Raw genomic sequence first — 23,523 nt, forward strand, 5'->3', positions numbered from 1 at the left:
TTGCACCTTTTGGAATTGTGGCAAAAAAGTTCAACCTTGGTCCCATCAGACATAATATATTTCCCACATGCTTTTGGCAGACGTGATGGAGGTTTTGGCTGAACATAGCGAGACTTGTATGCTTTTCTCTGTAAGATAAGGCTTTCATCCGCCCCCCCCTCACCACACACACCCACACACCACAAGCCAGACATATGAAGGATTCGGGAGATTGTTGTCACATGCAAGACACAACACGGACTTGCCAGAAATTCCTGCAGCTCCATTAATGTTGCTGTCGAACTCTTGGCAGCTTCCTGAAATGGTGTCTTCTTGTATATTCATTAAGTTTAAGCTACTTTGGATGCCATCTTCACAGTATACGTGGTAGATCTAATGCCTGGGAAATGTTTTTTCCCCTTCTCCTGACTCACGACATTGCACAGTGAGATCCTTTGCTGTGTTGTCAGCTGTTTACAGACCAAAAAAATGTCAGGAAAATCCTCCTAGAATAGCGACACTTTTTATGGGGTTAATCAGAATCCCTGTAAATGACGACTGCCATGCGCTGTGTACTATTTTACATGAGTGTAAATGCAATTGGGGATGTGATTGTGTTCAGAATTAACCAATTATAAGAGGGTGTTCACACTTATGCAACCACATTATTTTAGTTTTATTTTCCCCTCAAAATTATTTGTTTATTTCTCTATGGATTTGTACAGATTATGGGTGACATTAAAGTTGGAAAACGTTCTGAAATGATTTTTCATGTTTTTTTTTTTTACTTGACAAAAACCTGGAATTTTAACTTGAATGTGTAGACTTCTTATCGACTATAAGACAAAGTTGAAAATTCAGCATTGGATCTGAGCTGGCCGATACATAGTTGCACAGATTTTCCAGCAGACTTGTCCGCTGGTAATCTGGGCTGCGCCGCACTCTGGTGACTCCGCGCCTCTGGCAGTGGTAGCTCGGCACTTTCATGCAGTTAACACCTTTTTAACTTTTTTGCATGGATTCATTTTAATATTTTTGTTAATGCTTGTCCTGTACATAATAGGATGCAAATGACCGACTTAAACATCATTTGTATGTGCTGGGGGAGTATTTTGCATGTGTGTGTTTTCCATTGCTTTGTCCATTAGTTTTTTTTTTCTTGTTTTATAGTTTGAATTGTTTTAATCTACGAAGCCTTAATGCTGACAACCAAACCTCTATGTTGTATAATTGAGATGTGGGGCCGCACCATACCTCTGTGTCTCTCCTATATCATATTAAGGTCTTTTCTCAGATTTCATGTCAATTGCTTCTTAACGAGAATATTTCCAGATTATGGCACCATACTCAGAAGCACTATATGGCCGCACACAAATTACTGAGTAATGTACAAGAAGAATAAAAGTAGTTGTAAAGTTGACCTTCACTGTTCCCTTACTATGGACAAGACAAGCATGTGGATTTTACAATGGAAATCCAGGACCCAGCGGTGTCAGACAGCAGTGGTCATTGCCAACCACCCTTTGGCAGAATAGGTTGGTATAGGACCCACTAGGTGTAAAATATTTTTTTTTTCTGTGTGTGACATGGCAGTCAGACTGCTTTTACTGGTTACAATCCTCCAGAGTCTCCCCTGCCCTTGGCTTGTTGTTTGGCGGGGATCCGGTCACTGACTGCAGGGAGAGGGATATTTTCTTTTGAGCATGCAGACATGCGGGGTGCCATGGTAGGTGGTAAAAGAAGAGGAGGATATGAGGCCGACCAGACCAGCAATACAGGACGGTGCAGCTATTCCACTCTGAGAAGCTGTAAAGACATTTAACTCCATAAATCAGAAAAGTGACAAACTAAAGAGTCTCACAGGGTCTGTAAGCTCAAATAACAGTCATTTTACATATTTTGTGCCCTCCAGTGGGAGGCCGGGTGTCATGGTGGGTGCCGCACAGTTGCATTGACTTAGATTACTATTTTAGGAGCCAACACTTTAACTAGTAATTTAACGTCTTCTGCCCTGTTGTTCGGGATTCTCTGTCCATATTTCAGGTAGATTTGTTTTCCCAGGTTCTTGGAGAATTTTGGGTGTGTTCACCTGGGTCAGTTACTCAGCAAATTTTCCATCCAGAATTTCCAGGACAAACATCTGTTGTATTCGTGCTGTATGACCATTTATGCTGCAGAATTTTGCAGCTTATCCTGCACCATTTGGTGAGAATTTTGCTGGTGTAAATTTTCTGCTTTGTAAACTTTGCAGCAGATATGTCCTGTGTGAATGTACGCTAATAAGCTGTGGTATGGGAGGGACCTTAAATTAATTAAAAAATATATATATTTCTCTCTGAAAACCTCATGAGCTTATATCGGTGCTATTTTTATGTCAGCAGAAGTTGTCAGCCAGTCTCTCTCTCCCCAGTTATATATAGTTATGTTACTACATATAAACACCATTGGAGAGCCTGGGGACCAGCCAAGTGATGCTGCAATGACATTAATATTGGTTTACCAACAGAACTACAACACCCAGCATCTACCGTTAGGTGTTCTTTGCACGGACCTGCTATGACACCTTAGTTCTCTGACATCTGGATTGTGCCCCTGGATCATGGCCTTGTTCTGCACTGTTGCTGACATCTTGTGTTATTCCCATCTCTCCAGTGCCGTCCTTCCTCCCCCATTGCGATGCAGTCATCTGCTTCTCGTTAAGGATCTGGGGTCTCGGGGTGTTCTCCATCCTCACAGAGGAGTTTCTGGTTTTATTGATTAGACCGAGATGGAGCCGTCCCTCCTCAGCCTCCTCGTGTTACATTCTTCACATATGTTCTATACCATCAGTGCACACTGCGTCCCGGACACGATTGCACAACCTGCCCAAGAATGTGCTGAGGGGATCATCACCAAGCATTTCCCCTTTTCCTTTCTTTGCTGGAGGTGTATATTTAGCTCCTTGCTCAGTGACTCTCGCTTTCTTTCAGTCTAGTGTCCTCCATTCAGATATGTGTAGGGTTCATGAACTTGGAGGGAAGGTGCAAGCATGTTTCATTTCTTCTAAGACCATGTTCACACGTTCAGGATTTGGTCAGTATTTTACCTCTGTATTTGTAAGCCAAAATCAGGAGTGGAACAATCAGAGGAAAAGTATAATAGAAACACGTGTTTCACTTCTACATTTTTCACCCACTCCTGGTTTTGGCTTACAAATACTGACGTAAAATACTGACCAAATACTGAACGTGTGAATGTGGCCTTACTGTGTGTATTCTGGAAATATTCTTTACATTGGATTCTGTTCAGAGAAGTTGCCTATAGGACCGTGCACCCACAGATGCGGTTATTGGTATGTGAGTTAATATAAAAATAAAGATTATTATTATTATAGTGCAAACATATTCCGCAGAGCTTTACATACATTATCATGGCTGTCCTCTTGGCGCTCACAATCTAAATTCCCTATCAGCATGTATTTGGAGTGTGGGAGGAAACAGGAGAACCTGGAGGAAACCCACACAAACACGGGGAGAACACATAAACTCCTTGCAGATGTTGTCCTTGGTGGGATTTGAGCCCGGGACCCCAGCGCTGCAAGGCTGCAGTGCTAACCACTGAGCCACCGTGCTGCTGTGAGTTCTTGGGTTTATTTCTCTTGATACCTTCAACAATTCTTTTTGTGGAGCCTCTACTGTACAGTTTAAAGACCCTAAAGAGGTCAATTCATCTCGGATACCAGTCTGCTGAACACATGCATGTGTTTTCATTCGGGAGAGAAATTAAGTCACTCTCTGAACCCCATGTTAAAATCCATTATACCCCATCCTTGTTTGGCTCCATTTGGAGGGAATCTCTACCACCCCATACATCAGATATCTAATATGGACCCCCACCTGAAGGGGCTATACTGTCTAAGGCATTCATAGCTTATATCAAGAATGGGGTCCCATCTCACTCTAAAGGAGGGGTATAGGTGACCATGCATGCATCCCACTCTGACCACTAGTATAGGAGTACTGTTCTTGTGATTTATTTGTGCCATGTAAGATCTGTCCAAACCTCGGGAAAACCGTAAAGGCAGCAAGTAAAAATTGTACCTGTGGTTTTATATAAATGATTTTCACTGGTGCAGGAAGACTAAAGGAAAAATGCATCAAATCCAAGATGGACAGGACATAATGGTAAAGCCATCAGTTGTTCTTACACAAAATGGGCTGCAGCCAGTGCAGATGATCGGCCGATGTAATCTGCAATGTCCGCATCGATGGCAAATGTTCGTTTATTAAAAGAAATGAATATTCGTTTCTGCTGAAATGTCATAATTTCAGCTTCAACCTAATGTGTATGGACACCCATGATCGACATAGATCGTTGCATCCCATTGCTAGAACTTTAGGCCAGAGCTATGTGGCCATTTTGGTTGTGACGCAGTTGCCGCAGCCATTGATCACTGTATGTCGGCTGCATTGCTACCCGCAAGGTACTGCAACAAGTAAGTCCCAAGATATCCAACTAGTTCAGTCTATTTGTCACCTGCTTGTTGTGGTCTGAGTGCTCTGTTTTTCTGTATCATGTGGTGATGTAGCAGCGGTACAGAGACTCTTTTGCCATGAGATTTATTTCACGGCCTAAGTCTCCATCTAGCCCCAGCCACAAAGTGCACAAACTATCTGGAAAGCAAAAAGATTTTTCTGGCATTTATGACCCTGGACTCCGTCTCCACCACATTATAATGATGATTTAGTAAGTGTGTCATTGGTTTTGTAATTAGATTATCTCTTGTGTCAAAATTACCTGAAACTCCCTCACACAAATTATGTCAGTAATTGTACGACGTTGTATCATTTAGTGTTTTACCACATTGTATCACACTGTATTATGTTGTATTGTGTTGTATCACATTGTATCACATTGTATCACCTTGGATCACACTGTATTCTGTTGTATTACGTTGTATCACATCCCTCTGCAGTAAACTGTGGATTATACTGAACTTCAGAATAAGTGATTTATGACACAAACTGCTTATATTTCCCCAAATTTACCAATGAAATCTTCTGGCCCAGGACTCCAGCATTGTAAATCTGCTGACTACCTGGTGAAATGGACTTTATTTCGTGACCCCTTTGTCCGGCTCCTTGTATCTCCCATATATTTATCCGTTCCTGCGTTGGGTGCATTGTAATGACAGGCAGATCTGCTACATGATGCATGGACTGAATAGTCACTGACTGTATCTGGAGGTGCGCAGGCAGGGGTTTGGTGTGATCATCTGTGGAGGCTGTAAAGGGTTATCTGGTGCTTTGTTCTCCTGGCAGTGAAAGGGTTAGCTAGGTTCTGTGTTGTGGGTGCTGTTTCCTGGTGGCTGCCCCTTTCATGGGTGGTAGTGGCAGTGCTGTGTTTGCAGGGGGCAGAGCTCTCCTTAATGAGCAGCTCTTTAATCTGCAGATGTTGGAGGGTGGGAGGTCCTTGTCTGGGCTTGGCTGGGAATTTATCTGATTCCTCTTGTCACATCTCCTCCAGGAAACCTGCACTCAGTATATAGCCATCAGCTGGTGGCTTTAACCCCTGCCTGCACTGTTGGAATTCACTCCAGGTCAGACAGCAGCTAATACTCGAGGCATCATTTCTCACCCTTGTAGGGAGCTGTGGTTTAGATCTGTGGAGCCTGCACCCCTGGGTGAACCTGGGTAAGTCTGTCACCTCTCAGTGCTGATTATCTGCACGCAGCTCATATATTACTTGGGTTTGCTCTAATGACCAATTTCTACCTGAAATCTATTGTCTTAGAGGAGGAACCTGAACTGACCCGATGTCAGAAACTTTCAGCCATTCTTGGGTCTACTGACAAGTTAGGAGGCAGCACAGTGACAGTGAGCATGCGCCGTGTCCTGACAACAGACACAACATTACAAGGAGATTTGTTCTTGGGGTGTCAGCAGGACGTTCCTTACACTCCCTGTAGTGTAATTCCTCCATTGTGTTGGTCTCTGATTGTCTCATACAGGCTGACAGCGCTGGCGTGGAACAGGCGATGGCTTGTCACTTCTGTCACATGGTCAGCACATCCAGGGAAAATCCCACAATGTGTGCAGGAACAGTTTCCTGGGAGTCGCTGTATGTATCAATGTATCAGCTCAGTACTGATAGGTGTATTGTAGTGATCGCACACTGTGTCGGTGACATGGTATTCTGAGACCTGTAGTTCTTCTACAATCTGTTCTTTAACAATGGAACAAGCAGCTGTCATTTGTGCTACTGGATATTGAGAGGACAGTAAAAGCTTTGTCAATTTTGTATTTATTTATTTTTTTAATATTTGATAGATGAATATTAGAATATGATAGTGAGAACTGTACATAACAGAGATAAAGACGGACATAGACACAGAATAACTACTATTAATCGGAGGAGATGAGCGGCAGCCAAGTTCATCGAATCAATTTCTATCTGTATTTGGGAAACCTCTGTTAATGTAGCTAATTTATTGGTTATTTGTGAGTTAAAGGGGTATTCCCATCTCATATATTCATGCCATGTCCACAAGATATATGCTAGATGGGTGTACCACCATGGGACCTATTTATATCGAGAATTAACCTTCTCGTCAGTGCAGAGGTGGTCAGCATCCCCATACAGATGCACCAGGGCCTGTTCTCAATATAGATGTCGGTGGGACAGAGGGGGAGAGGTCCTCTGTTCAGGATTCTGTTTTCATACTCAAAGTGGAAAGTAGCTATAAAGTGATGTTTACATGTAATGCTTCATTTCACCTGTGGGGGTGCTGTTGGGAAATTAAACATTTTCTGCCAAGTACAGTTGATCACTAAACTTATTGTTAAGAGACTCTTCTCACAAGTAAAGATTGTTCAAAGCGGAGTCCTCAGTACGCTGGATTCAGACGGCCATACTAAACCTAAAGCCAGTCCACGATTTGTGGATCTGACTTGCTCTGTCTTCTTAGTCACATAGTCATAGTGCCGCCTGATATTTACATGCTCTAGTATGGTCTGCAATTTTTTTTCCCATGCAGACTGTTGGTTCATGTGGACCAACAAACGTCTATACAAGGTGGCTTAGTGGTTAGCACTGCAGTGCTGAGGTCCTGGGTTCAAATCCCACCAAGGACAACATCTGCAAAGGAGTTTGTATGTTCTCCCCGTGTTTGCATGGGTTTCCTCCCGGGTACTCTGGTCTCTTTCCACACTCCAAAGACACTGATAGGGAATCTAGATTGTGAGCCCCAATGGGGAGAGTGCTGATAATATCTGTAAAGCTCTGTAGAATTAATGGCGATATATGAGTGAGTAAAATAAACCTGTTATGTTGAAAATGTTATCTGACTTGCAGGCAGATTGCTATAGAGCAGGAGGAACTGATCTGATGGATGAAAAGCTTCAACTTGCCTTTTATACCTTCTGTTTGTATGAACGAGTCCAGTGGGCGGTTCTTCTTGGTGATTGACAGACTTAACAATATGACTGTGCATGCTGAGATAGCCGTCAATCACTAGTAGGACTGCCCACTGGACTCATATACTTACAAACACCAGTGATCTCAAAAAATAAAATGCCACCAATACTGAATCTTTTCCAAAAAGCATACCCGTATATTCCGGCGTATAAGACGACTTTTGAAGACTGAAAAATCTTCTGTCTAGTCTGGGGTCGTCTTATACGCCGGTAATGTTTTTGAACTTTCAGAAATTGACATGCGGGGATACTCTGGGGGTGTTAATAAGCTGCCGTGGCCGTATCCCTGCCATGTCGGAGTTAATATAAGGTGGAGGGAGTTAAAATACGGCGGCGGTAGGTCCAGACAGTCAGCGCTTCTGTGCTGAAACTGACACATCGCTGCGTATTCCCAGCTCCGGACACAGCGCAGGGCTTCTGTGCCGACAGCTTTCACTTGTCACAGAAGCGCTGCGCTGTGTCCGGAGCAGGGAAGTTCGCATCGCTTCTGTGACAATGTATGAAAAGCCGGCAATTCAGCAGCGGCATAAGCCGGCACCCGACAATTTAGAATAGAAAGAATAGAGCTTCACACATAGATTAGATAGATAGAAACATGTCAGTCACATATATAAGAAGTACAGTGACAGTGTTGCTTACTGTACTTGTCATTTAGTGTAAAGGATTTATTAAAACAAATAATAGTGTTTTCATGCACCGTCTCTTTAAAAAAGCCGGCCGGCAATTCAGCAGCGGTACCCGACAATTTATAACAGACAGAATAGAGCTTCACACATAGATTAGATAGATAGAAACATGTCAGTCACATATATATGAAGTACAGTGATAGTGTTGGTTACTGTACTTGTCATTTAGTGTTAAAATAAAGGATTTATTTAAAAAAAAATTGGCGTGGGGTTCCCCTTAATTTTAGTCTCTAGCGGAGGTTAAGCAGACAGCTGGGGCAGATGTTTGAAGCCTGGGAAGGGGGTAATACCCACGGAGCTTCCCAGGCTACTAATATCAGCCCCCAGCTGAATACCTAGCCTTTACTAGCTATTAAAATGGGGGACCCCCCCCAAAAAAATGACGTGGGGTCCCCCCTAATTTAATAGCTAGCAAAGGCTAGGCAGACAGCTGGGGGCTGATATTAATAGCCCAGGAAGGGAACCATGAATATTGGCCCCCTCCCAGGCTAGAAACACCAGCCGTCAGCCGCCCCAGAAATGGCGCATTCATAGGATGCGCCAATTCTGGCACTTAGCCTCGCTCTTCCACGCTGCCCTGGTGCAGTGGCAGGGGGTAATAGGGTTGGGGTTGATGTCAGCTTATAATGCCAGCTGACATCAAGCCCAGGTTAGTAATGGAGAGGCGTCTATAAGACACCCCCATTACTAACCCCATAGTAAAAGTTAAAAAAAACACAAACACCCAGAATAAAGTCCTTTAATTGAAATAAACACACAATTCTTTATTGTTCTAAATTAAACCATACTTACAGTCACGCCCATTCCAGCTGAAGCCAACGATCTCCTGCAATAAAAGTAAAATAATAAAGCAACCTCATCCTTACCTTTCCATGGTTCCCAGGACAGCTTCAGCTCTGCTACATCGAGATGACAGGCTGGACCGCAGCAGAACGCTGCCATCCAGCCTGTCATCCCGCACACACTGAGAAGCGCAGGCATGCTTGCGCTCCTCAGTGTCTCGCTGTGACGGCATCCAGATGAGCCGACAATGAACTCAGCTCACCTCCTGGACGTCCGTCACTGACAGCGTGGGAAACTTCTACTGCGCATGCGGGGAGCAGGAGAATTTTCCCACGCTGTCAGTGACGAGCATGAGGTGAGCCGAGTTCATTGGACATGATCTCGGCTCATCTGGATGCCGTCACAGTCAGACACTGAGGAGCACAAGCATGCCTGCGCTTCTCAGTGTCTGCCGCATGGCAAGCTGAACGGCAGCGTTCTGCTGCGGTCCAGCCTGTCATGTGAATGTAGCAGAGCTGGACCGGTCCTGGGAACCATGGAGAGGTAAGGATGAGGTTGCTTTATTATTTTACTTTTATTGCAGGAGATCGTTGGCTTCAGCTGGAATGGGCGTGATGGTAAGTATGGTTTAATTTAGAACATTAAAAAATTGTGTCTTTATTTCAATTAAAGGACTTTATTCTGGGTGTTGTATTTTTTTTAATTACTTTACTAGAAATTCATGGTGGTCATGTCTAATATTGGCGTGACCCCATGAATTTCGGGCTTAGGGCCAGCTGATAATGCCAAGCTGGCCCTAACCCCTTTATTACCCAGTGAGCCACCGCACCAGGGCCCTGGATGAGTTGGGTACAGCGCCAGAAGATGGCGCTTCTATGAACGCGCCATTTTCCGGGGTGGCTGCGGACTGCAATTTGCAGCAGGGGGGGCCCAGAAAGCTTGGGTCTCCCTGCGCTGCAGATTCCAGCCCCCAGCTGCCTAGTTGTACCTGGCTGGACACAAAAATAGGGCGAAGCCCCACGTCTTTTTTTTTTAATTATTTCATGAAATAATTAAAAAAAAAAAGGGCTTCCCTATATTGTTGTGTCCGGCCAGGTACAAATAGGCAGCTGGTGGTTGGGGGCAGCCCGTTCCTGCCTGCTGTACCTGGCTGGACACAAAAATATGGCGAAGCCCACGTCAACATTTTTGGGAAAAATTAATTACAAAATTAATAATAATTTAGGGACTGCATCTTTATTAACCCCTCAATTGTCATTTAGTGTTAAAATAAAGGATTTTTTAAAAAGAAAATTGGCGTGGGATCCACCATCATTATAGTCTCTAGCGGAGGTTAAGCAGACGGCTGGGGCAGATGTTTGAAGTCTGGGAAGGGGGTAATACCCACGGAGCTTCCCAGGCTACTAATATCAGCCCCCAGCTGAATACCTAGCCTTTACTAGCTATTAGAATGGGGGACCCCCCCAAAAAATGACGTGGGGTCCCCCCTATTTTAATATGTTTATGAGTGACAGTTTTCCTGCTATATACCTGCATGTCATAAGAATTTAAATTAAAAAAGGACCATGTTAAATTCAAATCTGTTTTTTTTTAATTTTTACCGGTGTTTGGTATGCGTTGGAAAAGGGGTAGTCTTATACGGTGAATATATCCTAAACTCTATATTTTAACAGGAAAGTAGGGGGGTCGTCTTATACACCAGGTCGTCTTATACGCCGGAATATACGGTATATATCGTTCTGCTCCACTTCCCTATACCACCATGCTGTTCGCACATCGGACTCAGGTACAACGTGACAGGTTCCCTTTAAACAATACAATTGAAATCTTCTCCTTTCTTAAGAACATGTAATAAGATTAAAATTACAAAGTTGCTTGTTTTTACAAGCACTTTGCAATTTTAACCATTATTAATGTTAAGGCAATCACTTTAAAGTCTTTGAAGCTGCTGAATTGTCTTTACCTACTTTGAGGCCATAAAGGCTGGCCATATATAGTCCATGGAAATGCACCAAAAAGCGCAGTTTTGGTGTCTCTGGCCAATGTGTATGGGGTGTCCCATCCATTTCATTCAAATGGCAGATGTCAAGGGAAAGAAGTGTTTCACCTGAGTCAAATATGTATGTGGTGGTTCGGGGGAGCAGACGTCTTCCGAGGTGCATTACCACCGTAGCCATGATGCTCCTCAGTATATGTGCTGCAATAACTGGACATTTATCTGGTTCTCTAGTTCTTGCCTTACTAGAGATCGTCTCTCCCTGCGCTGGACACTTGCTGCTGATCTTTATACTCCGCAGCCAATCAGAGGAGGCCGGGGAGGGAGAGAGCAGCATGTGGAACCAATGATAAGGCAGGGGGTGTGTCTCAGACCACCTAGACTCCTGTAAACATTGTAGCTAAATTTCTGTTACTGAATGTGACTCTGCCTTAATCGAGCTGAGGCAAAAAGCAGCCAAACCCCTGGGACTAAAGAGAATAAATAGGTGAGGAACTCTAGGTAGTGACTTACATTTCCCGACTGATAGCACATTACAGCAGATGTAAGGCAGTCCTTGTCTCTGTCCTGTGGATCACCACTCGCTTCTGTGTCACCCCAGGCCTGGATGCCACAAATATTAAAGGCTGTGTCTGAGAGCAGGAGGGAGGTTCCCTGGTCAGGGACCATTAGCATGCAGCACCTCCTGTCCCAGGCCAGTAGGGGGAGCAGGCTGCCCCTATAAAAGCTGGAACTGGGGCAGGGTTAGAGAGACCAGAACCCACTTCTGAAGTGTCCAGAAGGGTTCTCAGAGAAGAGGGACAGGTCAGCAGCAGCTGAGGAGTCCGTGAGGCAGAGGAGAGACTGCGAGCCAGGGACAGAGGCGACGAGAGCTGGTCCTGGCTGAGAGAAGCACAACCGGACATTGGGGTCTCAGGCTGTCAGGGTTGCAAGCCCAGCAGCTGAGAACCAACCCGCGAGGGATTTCAGGTCCCTTGGCCTAAGAAGCCTGGAGGCTCCGCCACACAGAGGGACCAGTACAGCAAGGAGAAGCAAAAGGTACACAAGGCCCGAGTCGCAAGCCATACAGGCGAAGTACACGGCCAGCTCAGGGACGTGGGCTATTACACCACGAAAAGGGGGATAGTCAGCAAGAGCATAGAGAGAACGGTAGGCCTACACACTCACCCTGACCAGTGGGGCTCGCCCGAATGCTCTCAGATACCCAGGCCCATTCCTAACCGGTACTCCTGTTGGGTCAGTAATAACATCTGCAATAAAGACCCTGGACTGTTTGAAGCGGACTCTGAACTCTTACTATTGCGGCCTGCACTATCACCCCCAGCATTCACCTACACTGCCCTGAGGCTACACTCTTCCCGTGGGGAGTTGTCCTACCCCTGTGCTGCACACCAACACCAGCCTCAGTGGTCTGCCTCGCAGCGGCGGTTATCTCTGACCGCAATCCACGGGTGGCGTAGTCGGACATTCCAAAACACTGATAAATAGACTGCCACAATTTGGTCTGACCACCCTGAGCCACGGGATCGGGTTGCCACTACTACCCCCAGCATCGCATAGAAGCCCGGTTACGGGTGCCGCACGGCCCAGGGGGCGAGTCACTTCCGTATTAGCTGTCAGGTACGGGAGCACTGATCATGGCCTCTTCAGAGGACAAAGAAAACGTGAGGAAGAAGGGATGGTATTACCAGTCTCTCAGGCAGCAAACCTTGCCCCCATGAATAGGTAAATTAAGAGTGCGCACACCTTCACCTCTCTACACCTGTACACAGGCGCTGGGTCACAGCTTGCGCATCGTACGTTTGCTGTTGTCATGGGAACACACAGCAAATGGGAAATGAATGTTGTTACCGCTTGTTCTGGCCTTCTGGATGATCGTCAGTCACAATAGAGCGCGACCTTGAGGAAACACGACGCCGTTCATATCTCGCACTTCTCCGCTAAGGTAGACTGGGGAGGGAGCGCAGGGTGACGAGAGGTCGCTGCCAGAGCAGACATGACGTACAGGGGAAGGGGCAGAGCACTAAAGGCTAATAAGGCAATATTATACAAATTTATGGTTTTATGGGGTTTAAAGGGAGCATGACGCCCAAATATAAGAAGAGTCAAATTATAAGCAAGAAGTATCTTGTGGCTCGAACTAAACCTCATGTCCCTTCGTTGCCCTCAGTTAAGTAGAAATGTGGCACCTTCGGGGCCCAAGACAGACTGGTTGCTATGGACTTTGTGCCTGACTACCCCCTTTACAAAGCTGCAGTCTGTGTGAAATTAAGATCAGTGGAGATTGGTTTTGTGTTTAGGACCAGTCCACACAAGACAGTAAAGCTGCAGATTTGTAGAATATACGATTTGTCAATTCTTGTTGCGGATTTCACTTTTTGTTGAGATTTCACACACGGATTTGCATGGAAGAGCCATTAAAGGCAGCAGTTCTGCATCCCCGTAGATTACTTGTCTGGAGGAGCTCCCAATCTGGGCGGATGGTCGCCTGGTCACTCCTAGGTTTCTAGAAATGGCTTTCCACAACTTTGTAACCAGTTTTCCAGAGAAAAAAAAAGGTTTTACATTATGAAGTTCTGAAGACAAACATAAACTGGAGCATTCATCTGTTTTCGCGGCCACAGTTTTGTGTCCACATTCAGCACGGATACTACAGTGTGGCCCATATTATAGATTCCAATCACTGTCCAATGTGATATGAACAATCACTGCTGTAACCGATGATCTGTAAATTGTCTGCATGATGATACATCCCTGGCCGTCATTTATTCACAGCTGAATAGGTGGATGCAATCTATTGCTCTATGTTGTCAGCCATTTCAGGCTGGGGAGAGGCTGCGTGACATTCCTGTGTGACTGACATCAGCCGCTCATCGTATATCACTGCCAACCTTTTATAACACAGGCTGAGCAGCCCTTTAAATTCTGGTATGGACACAGAGGTTCGGCTCCCCTTGTCTTTTTCTGGCTGCAGTGTTGAATGCAGGATACGGGGATCAGTGATTACACAATGTGCCACATCCACAGCACAATGAGGAAGCCATTAGCCGAGTTGTGACAGTGTGTGACTTCAGTGTAGATAGTGGGACATGTCACAGAGAAAAGCGTAATACGTGGGGGACATTGTCTGGAGGTATGCGGTATAGGATAAGCTGCTGGGCATGCTGCTACTTGTAGTCTACAACTCCTCTCCTTCAGAGCACAACCTCCATCATATGCAGGGAGAAGCAGCATCCGCTGTTTTATCTGACAACATGCAGTGAGACATATGGATGTCAGAGTGAACCTCGCTATTCTGTATATTTGCATTTATTAATATAAGCGCCAGCTGTCACTTTCTTTTCCTGGCTGGGATGTCATTAATATCATTATCGCGCCTCTAGCGGCCATGTCTTAGGAAGAAGCGCCCTTTACGGATCATAAGGGAATATTCACATATGGCAGATTTATTACAGACATTTTTGCGACTTCCTCATACTGCCTAGCCGAGTTTGCAGAAATCCATATACCTGCTGCAAAACCAACCCATTTACATGTATGGAAAGGATTCTCAGTTTTCAGAGACACAGGCTCCTGTATTATTTTTACTTACTGATTAATGAATGGACCTGTCTTATGTTTGTTGTAGGGCAGCAGCGACCTGTTCTCTGAGAGGAACAGAAGGGTTTTAGGGTTGGAGACTCCTGGCAATTTGTGTAATTGGCCCCCTGCTCAGTGCACGTTACCTGGGGCTGACATGTAGCGTTACAGTAAATCTCAGCGATTACCTGGACGTGACTTTATGAAAATGAATGCTCAAGTTATTCACGGTGGTCATCATGAGCGGGTACTAAACATTCATGAGGGTCTCACTAGACAGCTATATTTCTGATGAAATTAAAGTGATGGTGTCCACAAGGAGATGTGACGTCTGTGCAATTTTTGGGTTTGCTACTCAGTAACCTTCTATAATAGTTTGTCTTCCGCCATTTTTCCTATTTTGTGCTTTGATCATGCACCTATAATGCAGCACCTATGTATAAGTATTGGCGCCTGATATAATTTTATCGCTGTGGTGACCTCTCCTACCAATAGATAAAAGGCTTAAAGGGTTGTCCGAAAGTAAGATATATTTCTTTGCATGGATTGACTACAAAGAATAGACATTAAATGGAGGCATATGTGTCTTCCAGTGCCACCACGGATGCACCACTTCTGGAGTCGGCGGAGACCTCAGGAGCGTCTCGTGCTGGATCTGCCAGGGTGCTTAAAGATGTATATGCCTTAGTTTATTATTATTAATCAATCCATGCCTTAAATAATAAAAAACAATTGTTTTTCAGACAACCCCTGTAAGGGTATATTCCCAACGATGGATCCTCTGCAGAGTTTCTTCAGTGTAAAAACCGCACTAAAAGAGTTTGCTGCGGAGTTTCTTAGTCTATTTCCCGATGATACTACCATAAAGCCACGTTCACACGTTCAGTATTTGGTCAGTATTTTACATCTGTAAACCAAAACCAGAAGTGGGTGATAAATACAGAAGTGGTGACGTGTTTCTATTATAATTTTCCCCTGATTGTTCCACGCCAGGTTTTGGCTTATAAATACTGATGTAAAATACTGACCAAATTCTGAATATATGCAAGTAGTTTTATGCACAGTGGATTTTCCCATTGTCAAATACACAGTGGAAAACGCTACATATAAACCCCCATGATCCCTGATGACTTTCTAAGGCTGAGCTGTAGACTACAGCCTGTAGTTACACCCGAAGATAAGATTGTGAAACTGAGCGCTGATCTTACTTATTGGCTGTATGTGCCATGGCTGCATGTGATTGCACTGCACAATAGGGGCAAACTTTATTGCCCCTTTTATAAGGCTCATTGTCCTGTTAGCATAGACCTGATCAGAGGAAGGCTTAAATGGGTATTCCCATCCTATCCCAATATGTAGTAGGTGTAATAATAAGAATATTAGCAAATATCTCCAATTAGAAATGTAGTTTAGTTTTTTTGATTCACTATCTCTCTTACCTCATGCGCAGGCATCGCAGGACCTTAGGTATCCATGGTTACGACCACTAGCAACTAGCTAACTGTGACTTTATCAGTGGTCATAACCATGGATACCTAAGGTCCTGCGATGCCTGCGCATGAGGAAAGAGACAGAGCAAATCAAAAATACTATACTACATTTCTAATTGGAGATATTTGCTAATATTATTATTATTACACCTACTACATATTGGGATAGGATCTTGGGGATGGGAATACCCCTTTAATGTGCGGGCTGTAATATCTGGATCTGTCTCCCAACTGATCTCTGGAGGGGCACAGGGCACACAGTTGGGCGTCTGTGTGCTGGGTTTGCAGATTTTAGGTGTCAGACCTTTTGACAGTAACTGATATGTTTTTATGGAGAGACCACACAGGGCTGTGCGGAGAGTTGGGGTTAGAAGGTCTGGGTCTCGGATTGTTCCAGCTCTGTTTACCCAACAGCACAAGTCTCCGGCTTATTTATCACGACCCAGAACTCGGGGATGATTTCTAGAGACATGTTTCCGGCAGTGAACTCTCCACTCCTCATTAGGGTTATGGGACCCAGCAATGCTTCACTAGTAACCAGATCTGGAGCCTCACTGGTTACATATGATAATGGCCCGGGGACTGCTCCGTGGCTTTTACAGCATCACTGTGCAGGTTACCGATATATTGGGGTGTTTTGCTTCTTTTTTTTTAAAAAAAAATAATTTTGACTCCGCTCACACTCGCGGTTGTCACTGCTTGTGGTACTGTCATTAGCAGCACACAGCTCCACATGAGTTCCTATGAATTATATCTGTACAGGAACGAGACAGGCTCATTCCTACAGGCGTCTGGGAACCTTTCGCCTGTCTCCATGGAAACGCTGCCTCATTACATCTACAATAGCCCCGACAATGATTGCAACTTCTTTGTGCTGCTGTGCGGATTCCGAGATTTCTCTTCAAGTACAAAGTTATGAATGCACAAATGTGCCTTCTGAGAAATAAGACACCATTACAGTTCCCAAGAAGGGTTGTCACCCAGGACAGTAGCAAATCAGCCAAGGTATAACCCTCCACTCCATTCAGGAGATTGGAAAAGCAGGGTGACATTCAGGTCCCATGGAGATTGTCATGCAGAGATTTAGGATGCTTGGGTGTAATGAGGCAGATTTGACATCCACAAGAGCTGTCACGCAAATCTTTGAGAAATAGAATTTGTAATAACTTGAAAGAGAGCGAATCATGGACTTGGTACCAGATGCCAAATGCAATCCAAGCATTGTCACAAAAGCTGCAGATGGGATGATGGGAGTTATAGATTTCCAAAAGCTGGAGCCCCACAAAAAAGCTGAAAATCAGAATAGCTTATGTGTAGCAAACCAAGAGGTTCTGCAGTAGATGAGGCTTTTCTGTAAAGAACCACCTGTGCAGCACCTTTTTCCTCTGCTTCCATCCTCTCTGAGCCGCCAGAACAAATTGCACTGCAAGTGAGGACCTGCCTCCTTTCTTAAGTTCTGGGCCCCTTTTATCATTGGTGGGGTTTTTTTTGTCTTGTATTCGTTGATGTTTTTTTGCGACAAGTTCATCCACAAGTGATTCATGAATTTTGCACAAAGTAAAAAAACTCTTTTTTTTTTTTTTTATTCTTTAATCATTTTTGTGACTGTTTTAGTTTTTCAAAATATCCTAAATATTTCTGATCTGCATAGACTCATTCTAGTCATTGGCTCAGTCATGCCTGGCTTGCACCATTTAGGCTGCATGATGCAACAACCCTCCTGCAAATCTATTGCAACCGATTTCTTTTTAATGAATACAATAAAAAAAAGAAAAAGTAGAAAGGTTGGACAGAATTTTTCTCCTCCTAACGATGGTTTCCAAACCTCCCTGAACCATCGATCCCCTGGACAATTTTACCAATGATTTCCTAAGTAGACCAATGGGATGTTCCAGGCTTCAAATCATAGCACCAATATATGTAAAAAAAAATGGTTCTGGACCGTTCTGCAATATTTCATTATCAATTACGTTTCTGCACACAACTGGAATCTTGTTCAGCTTCATGTGGCCAGATATACCCCCCAGGGAAGGTTCCATGTGGTTAAGATTGTGCTCAGCTACTGGCGGGATATCCAAGTGCATTCTCCAGAAGTAAGCTGAGATCACGGCTGACGAGAAGTGCAATTCCTGAAGCCGAACGTTCTGTAGACCAGCGCCAACTGGAGATGGACTAAGGAGGCTGGAACTTCTCCCCGGCCGCCTTTTACAACACAGATCATTTCTAGGAGTTTGTGAATTGGCTCAGTAATTGCAAACGCTGAGACACCAGGTTATGCAAGCAAACACAGGCAAGCAAATAGAAGTTACAAAAATAATGGCAGATAATGACGGCCACACAGGGAAATTTAAATCAAAGTCTCGGAGCTCATGTATCTGGCTATCCACTGTGGAAAAAAGATGTAAGTAAACTAAAAAAACATGGCACCTAAGGAAAGGATCATATGACACCTCCTGGGGAGAGTTTATAATGACTGGTGCTAAGGAAAAATGCAGCAGTCTCTCTTTGGATGTATTCATGCAAAAAAAATTTATTTGCAGATTTGAGTGCTGATTCATCAACCCAAATCCATGGACAATCTGTTTGTAAATCGGACAGTAAATTCATGGAAAACACGAGGATCAAATAAAAATTGGACAAATTGTATTGCAGACTCCTGGCAGTACAAACTGCAGATTTATGGCTCATCTGCAACAGAAATCCGTCAGTCAGACAATTTTATTGCACAATGTGAACAATCTGGTAGCAGGCTTTATCTTAAAAAAAAAAAAAAAAAAAAAAAAAAAAAAAAAAAGCCTCTGAAACGTGAGAGCTGGAATCTGGTTGCAATGGGTAATGCTTCCACTTTTTCTTTGCAGCAGTTTTGATAAATCCCCCAATCTACTGGTCTGTGCTTACTCTGCAGTCACAGGATATTCAGCCAGCGTCCTCTTCATCGGTCCTTGCTCAGGTGTTTTCACAGGCGTCAGTCATTGTGTCACAGTTCCGTGTTGTAAGTGTTGCCTACATTCACACTTCCTGTTTTCTGCCCCGCTCTCGCGTCATGTCCCTTCCTTCATAAACCTGTGGTTAGTACATGCTGATGACTAAATGTCACTAAAACTGGAAAATGCAAAAAGGCAAAACGGATCTACCCTCATGTAGCAATCCCACCAGTGGTTAGCACTTCAGTCTCGTGTCATTTACAAACAAAAGAGGACAGCCGCGGCCAAACACTTCTGGCACCACAACTTGGCACATCCCTCCAAAAATCCACTGGCAAGATTTGAATGATCAAGGTGAAGGGGTGACAAAATGATGGTGTCTGTAACCAACATTTAGTCATTGGATGTCCTCAGGATATTGTGACCTCCAAAGTCAGAGCAGATCTCTCTTCTGGACAGCAGAACACCAGGAAGAAACCATAGGTAAGCAAGAAGCGAAGGGACGTGGACTAACACATGACTGCAGGATCAGACTACACATGGGTTGTTTGTAGTCTGTAACCATGGAGACACACAGCTCTGCTTTAGAGCTGTATACATAAAATAACATTTGAATGAAAACTAGCAAAAATTAGTTTAAGTTGTGGAAGCAACTATTGCAGGTTGTAATAGTGCGACATTGTGTTTAACAGAGGATGTGCAGTTATTTGTGTCGTCCGCCTAGAAACTAGCATGGATATTATCCAGCAGAATAGGAAAAGATAGGGAGAATTGATCCTGCTGTGGGTGGAAGGGTTAACATTCAATTCTTATGGTGCTGTATATTAGTTACCATACGTCTGTCACTTTCAGGGAAGGAGTCAGAGAGACGTCAAAGAAATGGTCATGACGTTGTCATGAAATTAGTATAAATAGCTCAGGGATCCCCGGACTCCGGCTCGTCAGTGTGTGGGTCGCCCCCTAGGTGACAATGACAAGTGTCTCTCTGCTGCAGAGAAAGGGCACATATCTGAGGAAGTGGCAAGCTTCAAAGTATAGAAAGTCAGAAATTACTCACATCAGTGAAGCCACAGAATAGGGAACAAGTCTAATAGTACGAGCAGACCGAGGGGGGTTAAGGTCTGCAGACGCTACACTCCCAAATATTTGGTATACTTTGCAATGGCTAGAAAGTCTTAGGAGGAAGATGGAGACTGAACTCTGTGTCTAATTCAGTAATTACAATGATCTGATACAATATAGGCGGCTACTGGAGCCACGAGTCAGGGAACAATACTGTAAGCATGCCCACCTGCAGCACACTGGCGATATCATCACATGGGTATCTAAAATGGTTTTCAGTTTTGCCATGCTTGTAGCGCAGGATGAATGGCATCTCTGTCGGAATATGGATGTTTTGCCATTGACCAGTGCAAGCAATGGCTCTTACCAGGTTGAATTCTGGTCATACGATGAAGCTGCCGTCCGCTGCTGGCAGATACTGCAGGGGGGAAATTCTGGAAATCCATGTGGCTGCAGCATTCATTATTAATGAGTGCGGTGTAAATTGTTTCATCAAACCGGATTAGTCATTTGTGTAACGACTTGTGGTGAGAACATCATGTATAATTAATGCTGGCTTGTTTTTACCATACGCTGCAAACAGGGAAGGGAATAGATGGGAAACCTAGTGATGGGTGAGACGCCCTGTGATTTACACATCAGCTGATCAAAAGCAGCAAGTATAGAACATTACTGTATATGGTGCGAAAAGCCAAGAACCCGGCCCATAATGGAGCTTCGCGTAAAAGGCTTTTCTGTATAGTTGAAATTTGCTTTTCATTTTCAAGATGAATTTGAACTTTCTCCTTTATATCCAGAGGCTGTAAAGACCTAATACTTCCCACAGCTGGGGTTACAGATATTTCCAGTCTAGACAATTCTCTGTGAGATAAATAGATCAACATATAAGTCTCTCATGAGTGTTGCAATGTATCAGTGAAGGCAAAACGCATCAGTCTGGAATCCACAGAGGTTCTGTATTTTATTCTACATTGTATTTTTTAACTTCTCGTTCTTGAAGGATTTATCAACCGTCTGTTTATATATAAAGTTAACGTGACTTCTCTAACATGGATTCCGAATTACAGCCTGTATTATACTCCAGAGCTGCATTCACAGTTCTGTTACTGGGAAACGGTCAATTAGCATGTAGGAATATACACAACTTATTAGCTCAGTGCTTATAGTGCACATAGGCAATTCCTGCACAGTAGCTGGTATATGGACAATTCCCCAAATGCAAATTACCAGCATAACTTCTGTGCAGACACTGAGCAAACAGAGAAAACAGAGACTTCAATTCTGAAATTAATAATTGCAGCTCTGGAGTATAATACAGGAGGTAACTCAGGATCAGAACAGGATCAGTAATGTAATATATGTACACAGTGACTGCACCAGCAGAATAGTGAGTGCAGCTCTGGAGTATAATACAGGAGGTAACTCAGGATCAGAACAGGATCAGTAATGTAATATATGTACACAGTGACTGCACCAGCAGAATAGTGAGTGCAGCTCTGGAGTATAATACAGGATGTAACTCAGGATCAGAACAGGATCAGTAATGTAATGTATGTACACAGTGACTGCACCAGCAGAATAGTGAGTGCAGCTCTGGAGTATATAATACAGGATGTAACTCAGGACCAGTACAGGATAAGTAATGTAATGTATGTACACAGTGACTGCACCAGCAGAATAGTGAGTGCAGCTCTGGAGTATAATACCGGATGTAACTCAGGATCAGTACAGGATAAGTACACTGTGTGCCGAATTATTAGGCAAATGCGTATTTTGCTCACATGATACTTTTTATACATGTTGTCCTACTCCAAGCTGCATTGGCTTGAGAGCCAACTACCAATTAAGTAAATCTGGTGATGTGCATCTCTGTAATGAGGAGGGGTGTTGACTAATGACATCAACACCCTATATAAGGTGTGCTTAATTATTAGGCAACTTTCTTTCCTTTGGCAAAATGGGTCAGAAGAGAGATTTGACGGGCTCTGAAAAGTCCAAAATTGTGAGATGTCTTGCAGAGGGATGCAGCAGTCTTGAAATTTCCAAACTTTTGAAGCGTGATCACCGAACAATCAAGCGTTTCATGGCGTGTTGGCCAAAAAGGCGCAAAATAACTGCCCATGAATTGAGGAAAATCAAGCGTGAAGCTGCCAAGATGCCATTCGCCACCAGTTTTGCCATATTTCAGAGCTGCAACGTTACTGGAGTATCAAAAAGCACAAGGTGTGCGATACTCAGGGACATGACCAAGGTAAGGAAGGCTGAAAAACGACCACCTTTGAACAAGAAACAGAAGATAAAACGTCAAGAATGGGCCAAGAAATATCTTAAGACTGATTTTTCAAAGGTTTTATGGACTGATGAAATGAGCGTGACTCTTGATGGGCCGGAGGCTGGATCAATAAAAGGCAGAGATCTCCACTCCGACTCAGACGCCAGCAAGGTGGAGGTGGGGTACTGGTATGGGCTGGTATCATCAAGGATGAACTTGTGGGACCTTTTTGGGTTGAGGATGGAGTGAAGCTCAACTCCCAGACCTACTGCCAGTTTCTGGAAGACAACTTCTTCAAGCAGTGGTACAGGAAGAAGTTGGTATCGTTCAAGAAAAACATGATTTTCATGCAGGACAATGCTCCATCACATGCATCCAACTACTCCACAGCGTGGCTGGCCAGTAAAGGTCTAAAAGAAGAAAAAATAATGACATGGCCCCCTTGTTCACCTGATCTGAAACCCATAGAGAACCTGTGGTCCATCATAAAATGTGAGATCTACAGGGAGGGAAAACAGTACACCTCTCGGAACAATGTCTGGGAGGCTGTGGTGACTGCTGCACGCAATGTTGATCGAAAACAGATCAAGCAACTGACAGAATCTATGGATGGAAGGCTGTTGAGTGTCATCATAAAGAAAGGTGGCCATATTCATCACTAATTATTTTGGTTTTTGTTTTTACATTTCAGAAATGTTTATTTCTAAATTTTGTGCACTGATATTGGTTTCCCTGGTGAAAATAAACAAGTGAGATGGGATTATATTTGGTTTTTATTAAGTTGCCTAATAATTCGGCACAGTAATAGTTACCTGCACAAACAGATATCCTCCTAAGATAGCCAAATCTAAAAAAATCCCACTCCCAACTTCCAAAAATATTAAGCTTGGATATTTATGAGTCTTTTGGGTTGATTGAGAACATAGTTGTTGATCAATAATAAAAATAATCCTCTAAAATACAACTTGCCTAATAATTCTGCACACAGTGTAATGTAATGTATGTACACAGTGACTGCACCAGCAGAATAGTGAGTGTAGCTCTGGAGTATAATACAGGATGTAACTCAGGATCAGTACAGGACATGTAATGTATCTACACAGTGACTGCACCAGCAGAATAGTGAGTGAAGCTCTGGAGTATAATACAGTGAGGTAACTCAGGATCAGTACAGGATAAGTAATGTAATGTATGTCCACAGTGACTGCACCAGCAGAATAGTGAGTGCAGCTCTGGAGTATAATACAGGATGTAACTCAGGATCAGTACAGGATAAGTAATGTAATGTATGTACACAG

The 23,523-nt window shown here is 43.8% G+C and overlaps 1 protein-coding gene across 6 annotated transcripts in view; it reads left to right on the forward strand.

The window, feature by feature from the left end:
* The window catches only part of RXRA (retinoid X receptor alpha), a 207,401-nt gene that overhangs the window by 126,700 nt on the left and 57,178 nt on the right, over positions 1–23,523 (forward strand). The window contains exon 1 of one of the 6 annotated variants that reach the window (XM_073640746.1): positions 5,451–5,651. The exons of 3 other annotated variants lie outside the window; for them this stretch is intronic. Coding sequence is in view for 2 of the 3 variants with exons in the window: in XM_073640741.1 (XP_073496842.1) it covers positions 19,296–19,374 (79 nt within the window). In the remaining variant the exon portion in view is untranslated. Of the gene's footprint in view, positions 1–5,450; positions 5,652–19,036; positions 19,375–23,523 lie in introns of those variants that run through there. 2 more of the 6 variants (XM_073640741.1, XM_073640744.1) reach the window with 2 other exon arrangements.

This window comes from Phyllobates terribilis, unplaced genomic scaffold (assembly GCF_046119375.1).
Source record: "Phyllobates terribilis strain yellow unplaced genomic scaffold, ASM4611937v1 Scaffold_7__3_contigs__length_470593459, whole genome shotgun sequence".
In the NCBI taxonomy this organism is placed as follows: domain Eukaryota; kingdom Metazoa; phylum Chordata; class Amphibia; order Anura; family Dendrobatidae; genus Phyllobates; species Phyllobates terribilis.